General features: G+C 41.1%; 1 protein-coding gene and 1 long non-coding RNA gene across 3 annotated transcripts in view; both read left to right on the top strand.

Moving 5' to 3' along the window:
- vps8 (VPS8 subunit of CORVET complex) overlaps window positions 1–26389 on the top strand; it is a 187086-nt gene that overhangs the window by 118634 nt on the left and 42063 nt on the right. For both annotated transcript variants that reach the window (XM_044373367.1, XM_044373366.1), the window contains exons 27-32: window positions 905–976; window positions 17994–18113; window positions 18827–18883; window positions 19099–19181; window positions 23646–23730; window positions 23963–24061. In XM_044373367.1, the coding sequence (XP_044229302.1) occupies window positions 905–976; window positions 17994–18113; window positions 18827–18883; window positions 19099–19181; window positions 23646–23730; window positions 23963–24061 (516 nt within the window). The remainder of the gene's footprint in view (window positions 1–904; window positions 977–17993; window positions 18114–18826; window positions 18884–19098; window positions 19182–23645; window positions 23731–23962; window positions 24062–26389) is intronic.
- On the top strand, window positions 988–3721 carry LOC122997312. Its single transcript, XR_006407203.1, has 3 exons — window positions 988–1917; window positions 2127–2287; window positions 3103–3721. It is a non-coding gene; the product is annotated as an uncharacterized LOC122997312 (long non-coding RNA).

Here is a 26389-nt window from a genome sequence, read left to right as displayed (position 1 = left end):
TCAGTTGAACTCCTCTGCAATCTGAGTGTTCGCACAATGTTTGAAGGGTCAGAGTGTTTGTAAAGCATTGATACTGGCACCAGCCGACATTTCCTCATGACCGTTGTAGACATGCCTCAGGCCTAACGAGCTGATTAAGGTCTGAGACCTTGTTAAAGAATCTGAGACTTTTATTTTTGTTCAATTTATTACATAGTAAGTAACAATGCATTAATGTTTGCAGAAAATATTGTGTTTTTTCCCCATATCATAGAGTAGCTGTGTTTGCATCTTTTCAATTAAAAAATCACCAAAATATGTTATTTGTCAAGGGGTGGTCAAACTTTTGCATGCAGCTGTACATTAACTATAACATTTTATGTTATGGAACATAACAAAACAGCATACATAAGAACTAAATATTAAAATTTCCATATTAAAAACTTCGGTCGGAGAGGGTGTTATCCTAAAATGCTGTCAGCAGGATTCAAGTACTTTGCTGCCACCTAGCATCTACACTTACCCTGTGCAGCCCCCTCTTTTACCACCATGACAACACGTACTAATGCGGCAGTAAAGCAGACAAATGAAACGAGTGACTTTGTATGTATGTATTTATTCTCTGGTTTTCATTAATTCAGCTTTGAGTGTTAGGAGCTCTATGATTGGTGTTGAGAAGTTGGGTCTACCATGGCTGTGCATATAATTCACGGCCAATTATTTCTAGCCTCCAATTATAGTTTTTATACATCTTGGATTGTTTGAAGTAAAACAGCACTTAGTCCTGGTTGCATCTTGATTTGGTAGATTTCACTTGGCCACTTCCAGGTTGTGTTTTCATAAACCTTCTTAAAAAATCTGAAAGTTGAGATTGACTTTCATAGTTGTTATCCATCATTAAGATTTGTTTCTTGCTTCCTTCTAGACATTTGAAGACTTTAAGAATGACAAGCAGGCCCTGGAGTACCAGCAAAGGATAGTTGACATCTTACTTCAGGTAAAATCACACAAATCATTCCATGTGCTGTAATGTCTATTTTACATAATTGTTAATAGTAAAGACAACATGGAGCAGGTGGAAGTGCAGTAAGTTTCAGTTCCTTTTCAGTTTTCTGCTTTAAGAACACACACACAGCGAGGTGCAGACCAGTATGAGCTTCAATGCAAGTCATCAAATTTAAAAGGCGTTGCACAATTCTTCTCCAGTACACCATGCTCTATTCTCCAAATTTTTCAACTATCTCACCTTCATCAGGGTGGTGCCCAAGGTCCCTTCACTCATATACATTTCACCAATTCATAAATATACCAAAGCTTCAGATGGCCTTAAAACATTATTCAAAAACATTGGCACATATTACAAAAGGATGAACTAATAAAGAATCTTCATAAGGAAAAGCCAAAAGTAATATTCAGTAGAATGTAGTTGTATTTATATCCTGTTCTTATCTAGCACCTTTCAGGAAGTTGCATCTTCAATCTCATTGTCCTGTCGTGCCATGACAATAAAGGCATTCTACTCTATTCTATGTAAGGGACAAACTAGTACATTCTGAATATATCCCATCAAAACTAAAATCTGTCTGTAATAACACAAATTCAAGATGGAAATTATAAATGCTAAGCTTGCTCACAATGTAACAACACAACTAGACAACCATCCAAATACAGGTAAAAGAATAGAAATCAGAGGAGTGATCTCATGCAATACAAAGGGTGTGATTTATTTGTTAAAGGTCCAGTGTGTAATATGTGTGGTATTTAGCGGCCTCTAATGGTGAGGTTCTAGATTGAAGCACTCTGCTGCTCAACCCTCACCTTCCTAAGACTTTGGAGAGATTCCAGAAGCTACGGTGGCCTTCAAGGACAAGAAGCTATTTGTTGAAGATGTCATCGTCCACGACAACTTCGAGCATTTCTAACAAGTCAAGCGAAGAGGTGAAGATGTATTTAATTATTTAGTCTATGATACTATAGGTTATAGCTCACAAGTAAGACAGCAGTTATGAGTGTTTTATTGTTTTGGTAATACAAGCTAACATTAGCAACGTCATGCTAAACAAAACTTACGTTATTTTATTCTAACGTTAGGCATTATTGATAGCAAGATAGCGTTGGCAGTTACATATTTTATTATCCGTTTGCAGAGTCAAGTACTGGAGGTTAGAGGAGGAGGAAGAGGGCGAGAAAGAGGGCGAGTTAGTGGTGCTGCTGCAGGCAGGGCCGGGTGAGGGAGGATAGCAAACACCAGCACCGCGGAAGCAGAGGAAGAGGCTGGAAACCCTCCAAAGGGACCGAAGCGACTGAGGTTTGTGACGTTATTTATACAATTATTTTATCATATTCCTACCCGTTCTGCGCGATATTAAAAATGCCACTACAACACAAAGTGGTATTTACATAGCAGCTCTGTGTTTTACATCACTGTAGTCTGTATAGTTTGATGTGTTACAGTGTAATGTGAGTCAGTAGCCCCTTTTACACAGCCCGTTCAAGGTGGGAATACTGCGCCTGTAATCTGCCTCGCTGTTCTGTTTAGCCGGTGTTCAGACCAAATCAGGCGGCGCAATGCACAGCTGCAGGGTTGAGGAGGTGTGTGGGTGTGTTTGTGCTGTAGAAGCTAACCGCTGTGAAACAATCAGAAAATAACGTTTATCAATGTGGTTCACCAGCTTCCCCACTAACGTTACTAGCGCTCCCTCTCTTCATTCACCCTCTAGCTCACTCGACCACAGCTGCTCTCTCTCTCTTTCTCTCGTCTTTTTAAAATGAGTCAGGAAGCCGACAAAAAAGTCTTACTTTAATTTTAACGTTATCAAACGAAGAGAAATGGCCTCCCTTTGGATCCTCTTTACGGCTATAATGCGGGTTCTCAGTATAAAAGAGGCTACTGAAAGCATCAGCAACACTACTGAATGATGATATAAATACCATATAGGAACAGTATCGAGTAGCAATATTTTGACTTTTTTAAAAAATCATGTTATTGTTTCAGACATGTTTGGGAACACTGGACAGCCTACAATCCATATTCTGCACTACCATTACAATATTTCCAACATATTATGAAACTTATAACCTATTAAGCCTTATCTGTGTTTTTCCTGTGTTTTATTTTTTCAGAAACTTCTTGAAGAGATGACCTCGGAGGAGCACAGGCAGCTCACCAGTGAACTGCTTCAGAGGCAGCCAGGGTTCATTTTTGATGCCTTGATGATGCATCAGTGCAGGCATGGTGTCCCACCGTTTGCACCATGTGCCAGGGGTACCATGGTGTACTTGTAGTAACTGTACAGACATGCCTACAGACCGGGAGAGGAAATGCTGTGGCCAGTACCCTGCAGATTGTGTAATAATAATACCGCACTTCTCCCAGTACTGTCTTGAAAATGCTTTTTATGCATTCACAGGCGGTACAGGGAGGACATTATGTTATTTGGCCAGACCAGGAAGCCTGGGGATGACAACGGGGAGTACCGTTATGCTGCCTATAGACATTTCATCTATCGACAGAATGGCTCTTTAGACCAGGGAAACCGACTTGTCATCCCCAGTTGCTGTGTTTGGAGGATCAGGGACAAGTTCCCTGGTCCTCCAAAGACATCACACTGGTTTCACACCTGGCCTCTGAGTTTCCCTCCAGGTCCTCTGGAACGTCCACACAGTATCTCAGGCACTCACACACCTGCCTGTTCATCATCAAGGCATCTAATCATCTCATATTTATTTGTTACATTTCTGATATTTTATTTATTTTATACTTGTTCTATACATTTTTTATATTTTCTGGATAATTTTAAACTTTTTGTTTATATATTCACATTTGTTCAACTTAAATGTGCAAGTTTACCAAATAAAAGATATTCATCAGATGTGCTGTGATAACTGCAATGATAAACATATTAATATATACTTATACAATGACAGTATTTCCCTGCAGTCAGTATATTGTCATTACCACTTCCACCATTAATTTATATTGTCGTTATTTATATTTAAGAAGCAACATAAAACAGTAGTGAAGTTTGAATACCACTGATCCTCAGAACAGGGCACTGTAGTACATGTTATGGATTAATTTTCATTGCCACTTCAAGTTACGTTATCTGTAATTCACTAGTTTGAACCACAAAATAAAAATATAAAAAACAACACTAAGAATAATGACATTTGTAATAAAAATATATTTTATTTAACAGAAACATTTTTGGACATCCTTTTCAATCTGGACAATCAAAGGATAACATAAACATGCAGCTTTTACTGTTCAAACAAACATGTTGACAGCTTATTCTGTGTTCTTCAGAGTTGATTCTGATAAAGACAGAATAATCTATCAAATCATTAGTCTGTTTGAACACTAAAAGCAGTGTGATTAAACTTATTTGATCACCTTCCAGCAGTCAAATTGTTGCACATATAATAGCTGACAAGGGTCACACCAAAACCACACCAAAGGTATTCAATTTACAGCTCTGGATGAAGATCCTCTCATGGCAGGAACAACACCCATGATTCACTGGCACTGCTGTTCCTCATCTGCTCCAGGAGCTGTGTGTAGAGCAGCAGCTGCATGGAAAACTGCTTCTGTGGAAGACAGTACCATTACACATAGAGATAATTTACTATTTCATACATTTTATACAGTTGTACATGTGAAAATAGTGCTATTTAACCAGGAGTAGGACTTACAGGGGAAGTTAATATGCTACATAGGCAAACAAATGTGTATCACTTACATAGACCTCTCCTGACTCGGTCTGCAATACCTCTGATATGGCGGGTGTGAATGTCACAGACATGGTGAATAATGCCAACCCATAGTGCCTGAGAAAAATAAAACAGCACAAATGAATGAACTTACTATCATAAATCATCTATCTATCTGTCTATCTGTCTATCTATCTGTCTATCTATCTATCTATCTATCTATCTATCTATCTATCTATCTATCTATCTGTCTATCTATCTCTGTCTATCTATCTATCTATCGATCGATCGTGCTCACCATAAACTGTTCAACCTTATTCCATGCAGATTTTCATCCCAACAACAGACTAGATCAGATTGTTTAATTGATTAACATACTTTCAGTCAGAGACAAGTAGCTATTCAGTGAAATCAACTTTTGTTGTCTTTGGTTGTAATGAAAACCAACGTACTCCCAGCCATCAATGGCACATGGTGAAATACCCCTGACCTATTACACAGTCGCTTTGAAGATGAAGATAAAGGCAATACCATGCATCGACACTACAGGACCTCTCTCGTAGCTGGAGAAACAACAGCAACATCAAGTGCTACATGACACAGTCACAAACCCATGTAATACATTGTGTTACGTCCTAAGATGCTGGGAGCCTTGGCTGGCCTGGATAAACATACCAAAATAAATAACAGAAAAATTCTACTTCTGACTGATAAATATAAAACTAAAACTCTGGTAGCAATTACATGTTTTTCAACATTGAAACGGGGAAAATGTTACTTGTGTTGGACTGTAAGCTAACTTTGCCCCCCAATGTGTACATGTGCTCCTAAATGACAAATTAGGAGCAAACAATGAAATCATAGAGCACTGTGAAAAATATAGATATAAATTCACACGATGTATTAACTCGGTGATGAGCAGACTTCTCCTCAGTTTATCTTTCACACTAACTCATTACTCTGACTTACTGTCTTTAGCGCATCACCAGCGCTAAATATCTTAGTTATCAATCAATGTGTTGTCTTACTGCCACAGAAAATGAATAAATCTTTGGGTTATTAGCACAACGTTGCCTCCCTGTTGTCTCTTATCAGACCACCAGCTCTGTGAGAGGCACAAACTGAGGCTAAAGTGTGCTAATATTTAACGTTACGTGGCGGCGTTTCTTTTCAGGGAAATTAATGTACCGCTAGTAAACATTGTACATCATCTAGGTTTTGAACCATTACCAGGGGCGCATTACACTCTTACCTGTCCAGCAGTAAACAGGAAACTTCGGCGTCAATTTGCAAACATTTCTCTCATCTGGGATTTCCATCTGGGTTTATCCTCGTTTTATGCCATTGCTTGTCCCGATTTCGTTTAGCTTCTTCGTGTTTTTGTTTCTTTGACGACGACAATTCACGCTCCTGTCATTTTCTAAATATGTATGATCCTCCATTTATCAGATTTTGGTTTCAAAAACTTCTCTCAATACAAAATGTTTGGTCCGTTCTTCTTCGTTTTAAAATCGGTGCATTTCCGGTAGTCACCCACTGAATCTAAAACACGTAAGGCCCTCACTGGAGCCAGTATTAGGTTTGTCCGTTCTGCGCTACTGTAGAAACATGGCAGCCACCGTGGAGGGGGACCCGCTCCCGTGTAGATATAAAGGGCTTATTTCTAAGGTAATGAAAACACAACAATTATTTTCAGCTGATTAGACACTAATTAAGATATACTTATACATAATCTATTCAATTTTTACCAAGTCTGTTCTTTTAGATGTTACTAAATACTACACACTGAACCTTTAACTAGTCCTTGTGAAAAAGGATATGTAGGAATAACATCAAGAGAACTCAAACAAAGAATCAGAGAACATAAAAGTACCAAGAAGAGGTTTATCCTGTTGTAGCACATTTTATGGAGATACGTCATCCAATCTCATCCCTTAAATATAGGAGAACTGGGAAATTATGTTTGTCAAAGAAGGGGGTAGATTTGGAGAGATTAAAAGGGAGGCATTCTGCATTTCTAAGCTGAGCACATTAAGCCTGAGAGGGTTAAATGATGGGAAACGGAAGTGGCCTGATGAAAGTGAGATAGTTGAAAACGTTAATAAAGGTGTACTGGAGAGGAGTTGTGTGATGTGTTTTGTTTTTGACAGTTCCTTTTCAGTAATAGACAAGGTGATCTTGCAGAACTATTTCCAGCGCAAACCTTAACTTGCCCACAGTTGTTGGGCTCTGGTACAGTGAATCAGACAACTGGAACTAAACACCACTGACATAGTCATCTTATGTAGCTAAATTTCTATTTCAAACCTCACTCGGTATGTCACTATGGCAAGTACTTTCTGGAATGACCAATCATGGAATCTCCAATACCACTACATCTGTTGGGAGCCCATCCCCCCCTTTGTAAACGTTCATGGTGCCCCACACAGCATTCTCTTTTCCTCATTTGAGCTCCTTAGCTGTCATGACGTCTGGATTTTCACTAAACTGTTCGCCAACAAAGTCATCAAGGTAGTCTTTGAGCATGGATACAGTATCTGGTAGGTCTTTTCATTAAGAAAGGTTTATTTATTGTTGGTTCAAGTGGGGGTTGTCATGTTGTGGTGGACTTCTATCTGATTCTAACTGCTTACAGAACAAGATAGCACATCAAGGTGAGCTGTGCATCTGTTACTGCTGCTAGTCGTCAAGGTTGTTAGCTAGCTATGGCTACCACTGCATCCTCTGAGGGGAACGCTGGTGGCAGCAAGGTTAAGAACGTTGCCCAGCTGCATGTGGGTTAACCATCTCAGGGAGGGACCCTCATCTCCTCTGCATTGAATGTATAGGAGTTAAGCATGCCCAGACATCACTCTTGGACTCCGAGCCCGCAAGTGATGCCTCACTCACAGACCTGCAGACTGGACAACACTGCTGCTCCATGCCAGTGAGGATTCTGCAGCATCACTGGTGAGTGTTCACCAGTGATGCAGCAGAATCCTCACCGGTAAAAGCTGACCCTTGCCTTTCCGACACCATGAAGAAACTCAGGGATAAGTCAGCTACAGCTAGCACTTGCTGGGGGGATATGGCGGAGGACCCCAGCAGACCCCCACCTAGTCATTGCAGCCCAGCACCTCCACTGGTGGGAAAGTGCAGCCTTCCCCTGCCCCCCACTAGGCCCACCTGCATGAGATGTGCATACGGGCGGCGACCAGGATGGCTATTGACTTGCCTTCATTGCTGGATAATGAGGAGGAGAGGGATTTATCCTTCCTTTTCGTCAGGTCTCCACTAGGCAGCTCATGTCCACTGTTCATGTGTGCATGAAGGAGATGAAGTGGTATTGGGCCAAACTGTTCTGGTATTCCTGTCAAGGGTTAATCTGGCCCAAGACAACACCTTGCCCACCACTGCCAACTCGCCTGGGCTTTTTGGCTAAGGCTGCAAGAGGATGCAGCAGGAGCTTTAAAGGCCCCAGATTTCAGACACCTGAGTAGCCAGTGACTCACCAGCATGGTGCCCAGGGCCAAAAGCACTGGGGCAAAAAGTCTTTTGCCACCATCGCCACCACTTTGCTACCATGACATACTGCTCATCCCGCCCACCAGAGGGGAAGAAGAAGGGGTTGACTGTGGTTAGTAGAAACAGAGGCTCAGCAGTCAGCACTCAGAGAAATCCCTGGCCTGAGCTTCTCGGGGATAGACTGTCAATTTCATCCTCCCCCCAAGAGGAGGAGAGGAGAAGAACTACACTAGTGTCCCAGTCAGCGCTGTGTGACAGCCTGCCATGTTCACCCTATTCACAGATGCAGAGGAGCAGCCCCAGTGCTCTCCAGTTCATTTACCATCTGTCAGGGACCAAGCAGTAAAACTCAAGAACACAAGGTGTATAGAGCAAAAGTTAGTAATTTATTTACAACTTAATTTCAAATTAACAAATTAATTTTTCCAAAATACAAAAATAGGAAAACTAGAAGAAAGTAATTTCCAAAAAACTAGGGCCCTTTAACTCAAATTTAGGTCAACTAAACAAATAGCAACCTGAACTGAACTGAACATTACAGACCTGACAAATGACACATAAGGTGTGTGTAGGATACACACCGGCTATCCTACACAGACACACAAGGGGGGCAGGAATAAACAATTAACTCTATAACACAAATTAAGCTTAATCTCAACAAAGATTTAAATCAAGAAACTATGTACAACCCAACTAACTATCAAAAGCAAGAAAAATAAACTTAAAGTCCAAAAGTAACTGAAGTTAACTGGATCCCGAAAGGCAGACTCCCTTCTGGCACACCCGGTTGGCCTCTTCCAGTTCCTGCCTGCCACAGTATAAGAGGCCATCTTTACTGATGCCAACTCTTTTGGCCAGAGGGAGGACTCGCCAGATCCATGAAACAAAAGACAAAGGTAAATCAGGATTTAGCTCTGCATGATTCACAGTTCAAAAAAATATTATTATTATATTATATTATTGTTGTTGTTGTTAATAATAATAATAATTTATTATCATTGTTATTGTTGTTGTTGTTGTTGTTGTTGTTGTTGTTATTATTATTATTATTATTATTATTATTATTATTATTATTATTATTTTACTTATTTGTGCAGCCCCTCAATATACAGTTTCTCTTTTGGCTCTTGTCTCTTTAAAGCCCCTCTCCCGATGAGCTCACTCTGTTCTGACTGGCCAGCTTTACGTATCAGAGATGTGTAACTTTACCGTCAATGCAGACCAAACATTTCCTGCTTTTCTGCTTCAAATTAAAAGCTTTTACATGACTTACTAACAGGAGATTTTTATTGTGAAGAATTTACAGGAAGTAAAAACGTGTTCCTCACTGAATTAGTGGAGCTTCGTTAGCGGCGCAAAAAACCGAAACAACAACATATGGAGCTATTTTGAGCTATTTGTCGAGCGAATCAGTTAGAAATAATGCAGGGAGGAATAGTACAGGCAGAAACAGCCACAGTGAGATGTTTTATGAAGAGCTGCAGACAACCAGCACACCTCCAATAGGTAAACTACTTATTTTACTTTGCTGTGCTGTGTAATGGCGTCTTGGCTTGGCGTAACTACTCCCGGAGCGGAGCAGCGTACTCGCATGCTGTGCATGTAGCAGATGTCCATATAAAGAAATCTGTCACAGACTGACGTCAGCTTGGGCTGAAAGTAGAAAAAACCGTTGGAAACTGAAGCTGCTGCTTTCTGCTCACAGGGATGACTGCTACATACGTTTACCTCGTTATTTGACACGTCGGCCACTTTTAACATGAATATGTGACATTGTGACATTATATATATGTCTGAAAATAAGAAAAAGCATAATATGGCCCCTTTAAGGAAGCCACTGTTAGGGCCGGGCTTAAAGCCAAGGGCGCAGTGTGTAATTCAAAAAAGAGAAAACCAAAAAGCGGACTGTCTGCCACAAGAGAGTGCATCTGCCACAGTTTTGAGCTTCAAGCCCCTGGGTCACCTGGTTGTCAAAGCAGAAGAGTGGTGTGCATGCGCAATTCACCACTGGGTGTTTATAACTGTTGCAAGGGGTTACAGGCTTCAATTTGCAGCAGCTTTGGTGAGCGAAATTTCTTCTCTCTTAAGCTGAGGGGTAATTTGAATTGTGCCAGAGGATGAAATGAATCTGGGCTTCAACTCTCGGTATTTCCTCATTCCGAAACAGGGAGGTTTGTTACATCATATTCTGGACTTATGTGTCCTCAATTCCTACCTCTGCAAATACAAATTCAGAATGCTCACATACAACGTTCTGTTGCGCTTGATTCAACTGGGCAACTGGGTTACGTCGACAGATCTGCATGATGCTTATTGTCACATAATTATATATCTGGGGAACAGGAAATTTCCGAGCTTCACTTTCCAGGGTGTAGCCTATGAATATCAGACTCTGCCATTTGGGCTGTTTCTTGCCCCAAAAGTCTTCAGCAAGTGTGTGGAGGCAGCTCTGAATCCTATGTGAGCCACAAGTCTCAGAGTGTTGGCATAGTTAAGAAGCCTTTCCAGCATGGGCTTCAGTGTCACTCATGCCAAGAGTATCTTGTTTCCCATTCAAAATGTAGAGTATTTTGGCCTTGAAATAAATTGTTTCTTTTCGAGCTTCTCTGTCACAAGATTGAGTGGAGAAATTTTGCCAGCACCTTGCTCTGTTCTGGGGGAACTCAGTCTCGTTACGAGCCTGACAGTGCTGAAGTAATATCTGTCATTCCTCAGGAGTTGTTAAGGATGCAGGATTTCCAATGCTAGGTGTCCTCATTACATCTGTTCAATGGATGTTACGGATGTACAATGTCATCTCAGTCAAATGATGAGGGTTTCCCCGAATGTCTCCTGGCTCTCTGTCTTTGGAGAGACCCAGTGGTGTTCACTACCGGCATCCCCTTGGGAATGGTAGTTATGAGGAAAACAGTGACAATGGATGCTTCATTGATGGGGTGGGGGGGCTGTGTTCAAGGGGAGGTCTGTGAATGGGACCTAGCCCCTCAGGCTCTGTCATGCTCATATAAATTACCTGGAGTTGATGGCAGTTTCCCTGGCTTTCCAACATTTTTTGCCACTCCTGAGGAGTTGTCATGTTTTGGGCAGGACAGTCAATACAACAGTGGTGGCTTATATAAACCGGCAGGGAGGCATGCGTTCTGTAACATTACACAGACTGGCTCAGAATCTGATAATGTGGACCAGTGAGCGCCTGCTGTCATTACACGTGACACGCATCCCTGGTGTATTGAAAAGTGGGGCAGATTTGCTCTGCAGGGGAAATCCTCTCTACAGCGAGGGGAGGCTCAACTCCGAAGTGCTTCACCTGGGACAGATTTGGCTTAGTGTCCATAGATCTCTTCGCGTGAAAACATGCAGTTTCCTCTGTTATTTTCGTTAAGAAATACAGATGAACCACTAGGAGCATAGGCAGTGGGTCATCTATGACCAAATGTGCTGCTGTACACATTCCCCCCGCTCAGCCTCATTCCTCTGATACTGATCTGTGCAAGAGCAGCGGCTGTCTTTGGTTCTGACCTGATGGGAAGATCCATGCCTATCGTGACACCTGATTGATCCAATGCACGTAGCCTCCTGCATCAACTCACCTGGAAATTTTCCAGTGTGCACAAAACACAGTTATGCAGGGTCTTTCTTACCATTATAACACTGAGGCATTATAACACTTTAGCGTTTTTTCTCAGCACCTAAGCCAATGAACAGACAAAAACTATACTGAGAGTTCTCTACCACATTTTTGTGTCATTTATGGTTGTCCCAGCTTCTGTCCTCTCCTCTGATCCCTGTGTTTGACCAAGAGCGGGGCTCAACTCCTGACACACAGATTGGCAGCAGACAGCAGAGGGGCTGCAGTGGGGACAGTGAACCAGATGAAGTGAAGATAACGTTTTACTTCAGTTGATGATGACTACGCTTGTTGCTGTAAGGGCTATAAAACCTTCAGTAGTAAAAAGTCAAGTAATTTATTAAACCATCTGCTCCACAAGCATAAACATGTAGAAAATGAATATGAATAACAGACCGTTGCTAAAGACGCAGTTCTGTTCATAGTCTCTGGAGGACCACATCCAATCATATCAATCCGCAGAAAGAAGTCTGGTAAAATGACCAACTACAGCTCATTCCCCACAAGCTTTGGAAAAAAAACCGTTAGAGATAATGTCTGTGACTGGGCACAGATGCAATGGCAGCCTGAAGAGCTACTGGGCTCCAACCATTACAGAAAGGGAAAACTTTAGCAAGATCCTGTCCTCCAATCCAGACAACTGCAGCAGATCTGGTTAGTGTCTCTCTTCCAGGTGTGTCAACTGCAAAGCCCTGGCAAGAAGAAAACGTAGAGATGAATGACAGAAACGTCATGATCTTAAGAAGTCTACAGAGTTTTCATAGATATTTACGTTGCTATGCATGCAGTTCCAACCGTAGAATCTAACGGACTATTTTTTTAGTGGAAGTAATAAAATTATTTTTAAATCAATATAATCATTTATAAATCAATATTTTGTGTCAGATTATTGATTTCTTTTTCAGTAAATAGCCATGTAATAAGCAGGATAATGTACAGCTAGCGGGTCATTTTTGCGAAAAGAACCCCTACAGGGTAATGCAGCACCCCGATGCAAAGCACAATAATGACCTGCTCACTATACATTATCCCTTACACAGCACACAGGTTAGGCTAGCTTTTTGGTCATTGCTTTTGCATTGCTGAGCGCCTCGCGTTTTTCCACTATATGCGTCTCGTCTTTTTGCAGGGCCAGCCTGAATGCCTTGAGTTGAAAAAACTTCAACTCAGAGCAGAAAAGTGCTTGACGTCATTGTGTTTTTTTCCCCATTGTTCAGTTGGATGAATTGAGAAGCGGGCCTTCTGTGATGGTGATGACTCAGTAAGTTCTATTAGATCCTCCAGAATATCCTCTATACAAGATTGTACCATACCATTTTGTCGCACTGCACTTGGGCAGTCAGCTTTCTCTGTGAAAGCCACAACTCAGTGAAATGCCCTACCTGATGATATGAAGAACTGTAGTTCAATTAATACATTCAAGGCCAAATTAAAAAAGCTACCTCAGACCAATCAGCTGTGTGACCACTGAGTCTAAACTTCATCTATGGTGTTCTCATAAGCGCAGGTAGTCTTGCTTTTAATTTGACAAGTTTACATTATTCATTTTTAGATGACATTATGGGTGTATGTGATGTGCTGTTGTGTGTAGCTTTGTATTTTATATAGTGGGTTCTGTGTGTTTGTTGTGCTGTTGTATGTTTTGATTGTGTGGGACTACGGATGTAAATTAGCTTTGAGCTAACTCCAGTGCCGTGCATCTTTTATCTTTAAAACTGTACACTGTCCCAATCAATAAATAAATACAACAACAACGGAGGACAAACTAGTCGTGGCTATTGTTGGATACCTGGAGCTATATGACTTTAACAACCATAGTTACCATGATCTGAACAGAAAACAGCAGGCCTGGAGGCCAACTAGTGCGGTACTTGAGATTTCAGGTAGGTTCGGTGGTTGCCTAACAACAATTAAAAAAAAAAAAAAAGACAGCAAATTGCTCTTTTTTATAAATTGTAGGCTTCAACAAAAAAGGCAGTGTGGTGGGCCTCGTGTTTTGCAACCTGTGAAAAGCACTCTGTCTGATCTCTAACTGTTCATTAGTTTTGTTGGGCTTTGGTTAGGCTATCAGCAATAATTAAGGATTATCAAAGATTATTTTTAATTAGTACAATCAAAAAAAATTATTAATAAAAATTAATTATAACAGGGCACCACCCTGGGGTCAGGAAAAAAGATAGGCAATTGATGGATTCAGTCTTATTAAATGTATTAATCTATAAATTTGGAACTCTGATTAATAATTAACTTAATAATTATAACCAAAATTATCATGTCAATAGCTAGTAAAACTTGAAGGATTGTGGAGTTTTTGAGCAAAATTCACTCTCATGCAACATTAAACAGACAGCATGTATATCCAAAAGATAAACAGATAAAAGTAAAAACACACAATATGTAATCTAACTATATGCAGATGTCTAATCTAAGGCTATATACAGATGTGTATGTCTGTCTGTGTGTGTGAGAATTGCAGGCAAACAAAATGGCGATGGAGGCCACATGTTCCAATGTTCTGTGAACAAGGAAAGACAAAGGCAAAAAGCCAGACCATGAGGTGGCTTGAGATCACGTGTGCTAGGCCAGAAGCAAAAGAGTATGTAAAGCGGGGCTTTTAACCTTCTCTTAACTGTGTGTGTGGTTATGTTAAGGAAAGCATGTAAGATAAAGGGTGCCAGGTTGAAAGTGGTTACTTAGTTATATGCAAGGCCTAGTCACTGGATGTGACGTGTATGAAGCATGCAAACATCAACTTAGTGATGTGGCTAAATAATAAGCTGACTATAAACAGACATCACAACAACAGAGCTCAACAAAAAACCTTAGCCATGTGCCATTCTATGCTATGCTCAGTACATTACCAAGTCAATGGAGAGAGAGATGCTTTGATTTGCTACTTTGTTGAGTCCAGCGAGTGAACCAGGCTGGGGAAGAGCTGTGGCTCCTAGGCTCAATGGTGCAGGCTTTGCTGGGCTGTCAGTGATCCAGTCGTGCAGGCCAGTGAGCCCAGGTCACTCCTTGTTCAGTCCTTACAGAGTTAGTGGCGAGCTAATTCTGCTTCGTGGCTCCTGTGCTTATAGTGCTTATAATCATCTGGCAGTGTCATGTGGAGTTGCAGGAATGGACCCAAATGCAGAGACCGACATGCAGGGTTGACGAAAACCCTCTTTATTCTTGTGATGGTCAGGACAGTACAAGGTAAAACAGAACCAAACAGAATAAATGATCCAGCAAGACTCAACTGAAAACCAGACCTTAAATACAAACTAAACTAATCAGACAATCCATGGGCAGAGTTAATGTCCAGGTGTGAAGTACCTGGGGAATTCTGGGAGACTAAGTCTCTTTGGCCCTGTTTACACTGGCATTAATATGCGTCTTGGTTGATCCGATCACAAGTGGACCGCCCTAAGTACGTAAATCAAACAAAGATAGAGTTATATGCAGCAATCTCCCCGCAGCTGTGTCTCCCCATTGAGAGAAGCTGTGCACAAGGCACAGCAGCCTAACTTCATTGATTATTTGAATCTCTGACACGCTGATAGGATCAGTCAGGATCTAATGTTAATTAGTGTTCTGTGTTCCTTTACACATCCAGTAGGCCAGTTGTTACAGACACACAGTGTCAGAATGTTCTTCATTCTTTCTAAACTTCATTCAGTTTTTTGATGTCAGGAATATTATTTATTTTACTGACATGTTAGATTTGTTTCCAGTGAGATATTACCAAGTTTATAGTGACTTTGCTGTTGTAAACAGTATTGATGCTGCTCTAGAAACAACATTTATATTTGAAATATAAATCACGTGTAATCCTGTTCTGATTTTTTTTTTTTTTTTAATGATAATTTTGCCACTGTCAGTAATCCACAGCGGATGTGAGAAGAATCCTGCTGAGAATATATATGAATACAGCTGCTGGGCCTGATAACATCCCTGACTGTACTAAAAACATGTGTCAACCAGGTAGTTGATGTCATAATTTAACATGTCACTGTCACAGGAGAGTGTTCCCACCTACTTCAAGACAGCCATCATCCCTATACCTAAAAAGTCTGCAGTGTCTAGTCTAACAACTACTACTCAATGACAACAAAACCAAAGATCTGATTGATGATTTTAGGAAAAAGGAGGCAAGGACACACACCCCTGTCTGCATCAGTGGAGCAGGTTAACAGTTTTAGGTCCCTGGGAATCAGCATCACAGAGAGCCTGTCATGGCCACCATACATCTAGACCCTAGTAAGGAAAGCTCAGAAACAACTGTATTTCTTAAGGAAACTTAAGAAGGCAAAATTTCTGTCCCAAGTTCTCTTAATATGATGACTTCAGTCAGTTTCATGTTATAGTTGTGGTGTTACGCTGCTGTGATTGGGAGATGAAATGAGAGCACCTTCGTGATGTGCTTCGAAGATTTGCCTGTCCAGAAAATTGTGTGCTTTTATTTTAAATAGTAGCCTACATATGTGGAAGCTACCATAAATAATAATCATGCAGATTCCTGTCTCGGTCTGGATTCATTTGTGTTTTGGTCCAGATCTGGGCCAGAGTCTGCCTATTGAATACCCCTGTCTATGAGGTGGCCTGGGTGGGTGTGAGATTCCTGGCCTGAATTTTGTCCCTGCTGATTGCCCCACATTGGCCCAGCAGACCATGGATGGCAGAGCTGGTGTAGCTCCTTAACAACCAGTCATGGCTGCTGCCATTACACAAAGACTTGGTGTCACAGGCGCATGGACAGATTTTTAAATTTGAATGAGTGGGGTCTGCCATTGAGGGTGATTGGGACAATTCAAAGTACAAGGGCGCCATCTACGTGTTCATTGTATGACGTTAAGTGACGCGTATGTGATAGATGGTGTGAGGCTAGAGCTGTCATTTTGTTTCAAGTTCTGTTCCGGGTGTATTATGCTTCCTACAGGATTTACAGGACAACGGTTAAGCTTTTTCAACCGTTAAAGTTTATTTGGTCGCGATTTTAGCCTGCCATGTGGGTTTTGGGAATGTGTCGATTAGACACAGCATTCTCTGATAAGGAGGTTTTTGAAGGGTGCCCATGCAAAGTCACAACCTGCCCATCAGACGAAATTTAATCATTCACACACATTCGCACACTGATGGCACAGCCATCAGGAGCAATTTTGGGTTAAGTATCTTGCCCAAGGACACATCAACATGCGGACTGGAGGAGTCAGGAATCAAAACGCTGATCTTCAGATCAGTGGACGACCCGCTCTACCTCCTGAGCCACAGCTGCCCCACAGCTGTGAATTACATGCGTCTGTGCATGCATCCTGCTTGCAGTTTTCCCCTGACTATGGGAAGGTGATGTTGCGCCCTAACCCTGCTTTTGTGCCTTAGGTTAGCAAGTCTTCATATAGCTACCCCACACTGGAGCTGCTTGCCTTTCACTCACCGCCTTTCGCAGACAGGAGTGACAGGTGGCTTAATTCACTGTCCCATAAGAGCCTTAAGCATCTGTTTGGACAGGATTAAGAGAATTAGGAAGAATAACCAGCTTTTTGTATCTTGGGCTCCTTCTCACAGAGGGAAGGCTTTGACTCACCAGCGCTGTCACACTGGGTGGTGGAGGCTATAATTCTGGCTTATGAGAGTCATGGACTGCAGCCCCTGAAAGCCTGCGGGCTCATTCCACCAGGGGTATGGCCACCGCATAGGCCCTGTTTATGGGCATTTCTCTGAGTGACATCTATGCAACTGCTAGTTGGGCATCCCCACACACATTTATTCAGTTTTACTGCCTGGATGTGACAGGGCCCTCACTAGCTCACTCAGTCCTGAGTGTGGGGGCATGTTAACTGTGTGCTAGCTCAAGGGGAGGGCTTGTGATGTTGACCCTTCTGGGTGGAGGTGTTATGGGCTTCGGAGCATGCAATTCAGGAGTGTGCCACATCTCCCATAGTGAGATACTGAGCAATGTTTGAAAGAGAACTTTTGGTTACCCAGGTCAACCCAGTTCTCTGAGGACTGAGGGAGGTACCTCACAACACTGCCCTGCTTGCATGTGTAAGGTGCATGGAAGAAATACACTTGAGAATGCTGTGTGGGGCGCCACTGGCATTTATAAAGGGGGGACGGGCTGACCTGTGCAACTCAAGACAGTTTTTATATTCTCTGTATCTTTTTTCTTGCTTTCTTTCTCGTTACCTAGGTGATGGTAGACAATCCAGACTTTACTCCTTCCCAGGTGGGCGGGCTCTTCACATTTTTGGCTCGCCAGTTGGCCAAGCCAGATAACACGCTTTTTGTGAACAGGAAGCTCTTTGATCAGGTACCCAGTCAGATCCTGCATATATCCCAAGCATGTGATTAAAAAATATTATGATGATACTTTCACACTGGCTGCTGGTATCGGCAAAGCTAAAGGCCAGGAAGATAAACACATGAGTGGATCGCTAATGCTACCAGCAGCTCTCTATCAGAGGCACAAACTGAGGCTATGGTTTGCCAGTATTCTGCTGTTTATACTTGTCACACAGCTGATATACGGAATACCTCAGCCTTGCCTAATATGTCACAATTAGGGAGAGGCAGAGGATTCGGCTGAACTGAATTTTCAAATATAAGCACAGAAATAAGCTAATTTTGAGTAGAAAAGGTTGTTTTTACACACAATATGTGTATTGTTGGAAAAATCACCTGTATTAACATCATATGCCAACATAGACATATGTGATTATGTGTACAGTGTAAAAAAATGATTTAATGTGTAGCTACCCTTTAAGAGAGGCAGGAGGCAATACCATGGTCATGAAAAGTAACATGAAATAAAATGCCTCTCGATGAAAGTGACATTATAAATAAAACTTCACATGAAAAAAGTTATTGTGAAAAATGCCATTATGAAATGAAAGCAGACTTTTGAAAGCGGCATGTAGAAATAGAAATGTCAAGTTTCATAATGTATTTTTCATTTATTTAACATTGAACACTTTGGGGTTCCACACCAGTACCATCATCTTCACCTCTGCTCTGTCTTTCCAGGTTCTGGAGTTCCTGTGCAGACCAGATGATGACTCTCGACACACTGAGAGGCAGCAGGTTGGAGTGTGTGCGTGTGTGTGTGTGTGTGTGTGTGTGTGTGTGTGTGTGTGTGTGTGTATATATATATATATATATATATATATATATATATATATACACTTGTATATACATATTATAGTATGTGTTTTTACCTGTGTCTGGTCACAGACACAGGCTTTTCTAGATGATATTGTCATGTCATGTGATTGCTCTTTATTGTGACTGGTTTGTAGGTTCTGCTGGAGCTGCTACAAGTTGGGGGTGTGGTCCAGTTTGATGAAGGAAGGCTGTTGGCTTTGGCAGAGAAAGCCAAGTTGTGAGTAGCTGATTTATGACTGGAAAGATATTTGCATCAAAGAATTCTATTGAATAAAATAATAATAAAAATGCATATTTACTGTACTTTTCTAAAAAGTTAAGTATTTTGTATCTTTTTAAAGATTACAAGGTCAAAACTTTGGTCCAAGTCAATATAGAATAAAGGTAGATAATGAGTTCTGAAAGTGTGTCTTTCAAAAAAAAATCTTTTTTACTGGCTACTTGCAGAATTACAACCCTTTTTGCCCCAAAACAGGCACATCCTGGGCAGGTTGTCAGCCTATCACAGGACAAACATATATAGACAGACACACTCACACAGTCTTACCTACAGGCTGTTAGTTTCCAGTAGACCTGACCTGGCTGCGGGAGGAAAGCCACACAGACACAGGGAGAACATGTAAACAGGGTTGACAAATTAAAGGAAAAACCGGTATAGGCCTGAATGCTTGACCCCTACAATGAGGGGATCTGGTGGCTCTGTTATGCTTTGGGGGCAATTTTGTTGGCATGGTTTGGGCCCACTTGTCCCCTTAGAGGGAAGGGTCTCTGCAAATCAATACAAAGTTGTTCTGAGTCATCACCTTTATCCTATGATGAAACATTTCCATCCCGACGGGAGTGGTCTCTCCCAGGATAACAATGCACCGATTCATAGGGCATGTAGGAACATCACCTTTGTTAACACAAAATCCTCGTTTGAAAAGGGGCACCACTTCCCATTAGTTTAATTTAACCATGCTGGGAAGAAACACAGAAACAACTTTATCAGCCTCACTTCTGATGTAGCGTGTTACAATGCAGTGATCTAATTCTCTGCTTAAATTGAAGCCACAGACAACAACATGCTAATAGATATATTTATTGAACTAAATGATGAACAGTGAATAAATGGAGTGTCAATTCAAACAGACAAATGAATAATCAACTATAATAAATGTTCAAAATTGCGGGTTAGAAGTTATGAATGAGTGATGGTAAATTTTTACGATAGCATAATTAACGGAGAATTAATTAAGGTTGAGGTAGTTTAACTGACCATCTTCTCTAAAGAATTAACTAGAGAGTTCAATTGAAACGACACCAATCCATCTACTTAATCATGAAGTAGATGGAGAACAGAAGTAATGTTGTTCAGCCTACTTTGCGTAGCGTTGTCCTCAAATGACTCAGCGGGAGATCGGCTGTTGTAGTGTAGTGTAGTACTGTATGCTGTTTTATCAGGCTGGCGCTAAGATGGGTGTGTGTGGGTGGAGACAGATGTTCTCCCGCGCAAAACAGAAAATCCTTTGTCTAAGAGAAAACACGTGATCTTCTCTGAGTTGATTACATTTCAACTAAACATTCCACCATGTTCATCCACACTTAAACGTGAATTGCATCTGTATATGTTACTCAAATGTTCAGAAACACACCTCTATGGCCCTTTTTACACCTGGAATTAACATTCGTCTTGAGTGATCACAAGTGGACAACTCTAAGTACGTCTGTTTACATCTGGTATTAACATGCGTCTCCATATGCGTCCTGAGTGACCACTTGTGATCGGATCTTACTTTCCTGCTCTATATGCAAATAAACACAGACATCATTTCCATTTGCAACCAAATGCGTTGTTGTTTTTAACCAGCGGGAGACACTGTGTGCATTTATGCACGTGGCACAGCAGCGTAACTTCATTAATTATTTAAATCTCCGACACGCTGACAGGATCGGTACGGATCTAATGTTAATTAATTTTCTGGAGTAAAGTAGCCGTCCTCCTGATAAATCCAGAGCTCATTATGTTGAGCAGCACAGCAAAACATGTAGTTATCAACTTGACAGGACAGAGGAAACTATCCAGCAGCTCCTGAAATATTAATAGACAGACAAGCGAAAAATTAATGGTTTAATTTCTATTCCAATTGTCAATTTGATGAGGGAAATGGGTTAGGGGAATGAGAAAAATAGGAAAAAACGGGAAGTGGATTATATTTTTTTTAATTCACATGAAAAATGGCAAAACAAAATAATGAATTTCTTTATCCTGTTATCAAACAAGTTGAACAGCTTTGCACAGAGGGTTCATGCACCGGGAGTCAGCGATGCACTTTCCGTGCCTAGTCTGCCAGAAAATAGAAGACGTAAGTTGAGTAGGCGGTCCTTCAATGTAGCTCAGGACACATTGCGTTTACACTGCTAATTGAATGTAGCCACATGCGGCTCAGACCACCTCCGAATGTGGTCTGAGTGATCGGATCTCAATGCATCCTCAATGCATCTTGGATGCCTTCACACCTGTACTTTGAGCTGTCCACATGTGATCGGATCACCCAAGATGGATGTTAATACCAGGTGTAAACAGGGCCATTGATGTAATCACCATCACAATACCTGAGTTAGATCCTTTGATTAGCTTAAAATAAAATGTAATCTTCTTTTGCTATACATCCATTAACACACAAAGTTAACAATCATCAGTGCAGCATACTTAAAACATACTATAGTTATTTAACAAACTTACTCTACCTACTAGTTAACATACATTATAACTACTACTGTTAATTCTTTGCTTATCAAAGTAATCCCTCATACATATCACATTCCTACTAAGTTATGTAGAGTATAATGATAATTTGATAGATCACAATAAGAAAACATTATACAGAGGTCTTACTTCAACATTCAACCTTACTAAAAGTTGTCCATTGGATGGCACTGTGGTCCCATTACTATGTAACAATTAAACCTAGGTATCAGAGTTGGACCAGTTTGATAGGCATTGCTTTGTGAACAATAATATATAGATTAAAAGATGGTTATATACTTAGGAAACATTGAATCAAACTTCTGGCTTTAAGAAATTCAACTAGGCTTAACTGAATTTACGACAGGTCTGGACTATCTTTCTGGAGTCACACCTGGGTGAAAGCAACAGGGGACGATGTGCTTTGGAATGTGGGTGTGTGTATGTATGAGATTAAAAGGTGAAAAGAGAACATATAATGTAGGTGGAGTTGTCCAAACTCATCAAATAAATTGATGAGGTTTCACTATGATAAACAGTTTCTCTGCATTTGTCCAAAGGAGAGGGTCCTTTAATCCGGTATTTTCTGAAACTTGGGTTGATAAAGAATGTAGCAGTTCTTTAATGTCATAAATTTCACTTGGGGTTGTCCCACACAGTTTGGGGAGAGGAGATGGTTCTGTGAGGAGTCAAAACTGAGACCTTAATGTAAAGAAGGGTTCTCAGTTTACCTGAGAGCATTTCCAGACGAAGTTGAATATACATCCATGCCTTTTGAGGTTAGGGTTTATTGTTGATTGAGCCCAGACCTTCTTTGGGCTTCTTTTGGGAGATTGCAGGGTAACAAAGATCAACTGGTTCTCCTACAGGCATGGGGGGTCACTGAATGGTTTGATGAGTATGAAAATTATGTGAATCATATGCTATGGCCTTCGCAGTCACCAGACCTCAACCCAATTGAACACCTATGGGAGATTTTGGACTGAGGTGTGAGACAGTGCTCTCCACTACCATCATCAAAACATTAGGGAATATCTTTTTGAAGAATGGTGTTCATCCCTCTAGAAGAGTCCCAGAGACTTGTAGAATCAATGCCAAGGCTGAGGAACAGCATCCCTCAAAAAGATATTCCCCAAACCATGCCAGCAAAATCCCCTCATAGCATAACAGAGCCACCAGATCCCCTCACTGTTGGGGTCAAACATTCAGACCTGTACCAGTTTTTCATTGAATTTGTCACTTGTCTGTATTTTACATGATAAATCAATTAGAGAAAAGTGCAAATGTAGGGTTGCAAATCAAAACAAAACTATTCCAGCACAATTCTAAACGCACACATTCCATCTCTGGAAAGATGTTAGTCAGCATCTTTTCTACTCAAAAAAAAGAGAATTTGATATAGGAGGATGTACGCCATTTATAGATTTTGTTTTGGATTGATTTTTTCTTAGTGTGTACGTTTCTGTTATTGTATATGTTAAGTTTTATGCACACACTGAAAACCAATTTCCCTCACACAGTGTTCCAACTGAAACATTTATATATTGAGTGATACTAACATAAAAGCTCTTTGTTGTTTTTAAACTCGCCTAAGTTCAACCTTGAATTTCTCATACTCAAACCCTGCGCTGAAAACCAGTGGGCATGCAGACTAAAAACTCCATTATCACAATTTTACATGGGCCTTGGAGTAGAAGGTGTTTGGGGGTATAGTTGTCTCACTTTTGACTGATTGGGGCCACAATGTGAGTCTTTAAAAAAACTGGCCTAGATTGACTACACATGCCAGACTGCCTGTGATGATAATAGTCTTGGAGCTGGAGTCTCTAATAGAAACAGTGTATATACAGCTCTGTTCTAAGCTGAAGACAAGATCATGATGATGATGATGATGATTATGATTATTTTTATTATTACATTATTGTCTTTGTGTCTCCCTGTTTTGCCATTCAGCTTCCAGATTTGTGAATTTCTTTACGAGAAGAAACATCTGTTTGACAAGATCATTGACTGCTACCTGAGAGACCCCCTCAGAAAGGTAACATACAGACTCAACAAGATACAGCTTGAATTTCAGATTTATCAAACTGTACATGTATTTGTTTGAACTGTTTGAACTTGTTTGACCTGGTTCAGATCCAGTTTTGGGTTGTAGTTAGGTATTTAGTTGTTATGGTTAAAGTTAAAATAGGGGGCTAGGGAATGCATAATATAAGTGAGAGTCCTCATAAGTATAGATGTACAAGTGTGTATGTGTGTGTGTTTGTCAGTGGGAGATCTTCAGCTACATCCACAATCTGCTGTCTATGCCCAGCTACAGCCCTGAGGAGAAACAAACGGTCAAGGACAAAGCACTGCAGCACATACAGGTCAGTACATACACAAACATACATATTGTATGAACATGGTCATTTATCAGTTGCTGATGGTGGTTATTTGGTTACATGGTTATTTATCTGGTGCTCATCCAGGCCAGGTCCTTCTCCCCGGCCATGTCTTTCAGCCTGGGAAATATGTAGTTAATGGAATATGTAGTCAAGCATGTTCAGGTCTGTCTCTGGGTCTCCTCCAGTTGGATGTGCTACAGGCATCGAGGCAGTATCCCAATCAGATGTCTGAACCTAGATACTACTAGGAGTAAATTAGATATGTTTTTTCAAACATTTGTGTTAAGCAACCCTATAACATCAACATCTTTTTAAGATGAAAACCTAAACACCCAGCAGACAGGGAGACACACCCATACCCCTGTTATATTAGTAACGGTCATTAAATCTGCAGTGTGGAACTTTTACATATAAATCTGTTACATTCTAGCCCTTGCCAAATGAGTTCACACAATGCTGATTTAGTCTATCACCTGTATTTCACAGTATATAGGAGATTTTTTTTTTGGTGTCGGGTTTGACATTCTCGTGCTAGCCACATGAATGCATACTGGGCATGCTCTATGTGCAGGATATGCGCACTAACGACTTCCGCTAGCCGAGCTGGCTAACTTCCAGTTAGCTCTCTGCTAACTTGAATGGGGATAAAACAATTTAATCGTGTGGCTCTTCTAGATGTTCCAAATGTTATTGGATCGAATGGGTCAAATTCTGAATTTTGGGGGGATTGTGAGACGGTCAAAACAATTTATCCACCGTTTTACAACCACAACAGTAGTGACGGAGTAGGCTACGGCGGAGCCTATGACATAAGCACATGTCGACAGTGTTTTTGTAATAACTCTTACTGCCAGAAGGGGGAGACAAAAGTCCTGCACTCCAGCTTTAAGCACTAGTGCTTTCTTGAAAGTAAGCCTTTGGTTTTAGTATTTCAATCACATAGCTGTGTAGCATAACACAGCCTCACAGTCATGAGCTGGCTGAAACAAAAGGTGGCAGGGCTGATAGTCACAAACTAAATGAACAAACTCAGTCTGTTTAATGAACTTATTTGTTCTTTCAGTGCAGTGCTTTATTTTTCATATTTGCATCAACAATTTTTATAAATGCAAGGCAAAGATGAACGAAGACATCTCTGGCTAACAATATGACAAGTGATTCTGTTCAGGGCCAAATTTAGGCATAGGCCAACTAGGTGGTTGCCCAGGGCGCCACCAACAGGAGAGACACTGAACTTCAGACACCCAATCTACTGTTAAGTCTGTCACACAGATATCCAGTGTGCTCCTTACATAAAACAACAGTCATTGAGGAAACTGCAGTAAACATCTGATACTGAGAGGAGACTACAGGCAGACTGTAGAAGAACACTCTGCTGCTCATTAACCTGCTGGCTGCAACTTATTTAGCGACCAAGCAATTCATTTGCTCACACTGCTGTGTAAGATCTATGAGTAACCAGGTTACTCCTGTTCCATTGCAAACATTATTATATGTCCCACAGCAGGATAATTCATAACTGGGATATGGATAATAGGCTGCTATGTATGTTGTCCAGTACATGCCTTTTTGTGTGCAGGTGTATCCTCAGCTAGAGTCAAGTAGTAGTCATGGGGTTCAACAAAACTTTAGGTTATTTACATAACCCCATTTCTCTGAGTAATATGAATGAGATGTTTCATTATGGTATGCACGCTTCGCTGCAGCCCTCAGAAGCATTAATCTTATTACATCGGTCCTGATTGGCTGGTGAAGGCCCAGGAAGCTGCCAAGCCACAAGTAGTGGCAACTGGGAGTTGGAGGTGTGGGGGTCCTCTGGAAGAACACATAAAAGCCAAACAAGTGGAGCTGGAGAATGGGGAATGTCCAGCTGCATCACTAGTGGAGAGAGGGGCTGTCAAGCCGCTCTCTTCTTCTTCCTAGCCTGGAGACTGGCAGCTTTGAGCGGGTTGTGCCGGCAGAGCTGCAGCCGGAGCCAGGGCTTTTCAGGACCAGCTGGTCCCAGCCTCCTGTCTGAGCAAGGGAGACGGGGCAGGCTGGGGTTTCAGCCGTTTTGGGATCTTAAACTGTGGAATCTGAGAAGCAGCCTGTGCAAAAGTTCAATGCTGCACAGGTGGAGCCTTCCAAGGGAGGCAAAGTACAAAAAAATCAGAAACAAATATTTTTTGGTGAAAACGACTCATGCAGGGACATGAGGGTTTAATGAACACTCACACTCAATATTTTCGGTAGTTTTTTCATTATTTGACTATACACACATCATTTAGCCATTTCCAGTTAGGCCCTATATATTTTCCAAGTCAAATCAAT

This window comes from Thunnus albacares, chromosome 14 (assembly GCF_914725855.1).
Source record: "Thunnus albacares chromosome 14, fThuAlb1.1, whole genome shotgun sequence".
In the NCBI taxonomy this organism is placed as follows: domain Eukaryota; kingdom Metazoa; phylum Chordata; class Actinopteri; order Scombriformes; family Scombridae; genus Thunnus; species Thunnus albacares.
This window is presented reverse-complemented; position numbering and strand designations above follow the sequence as displayed.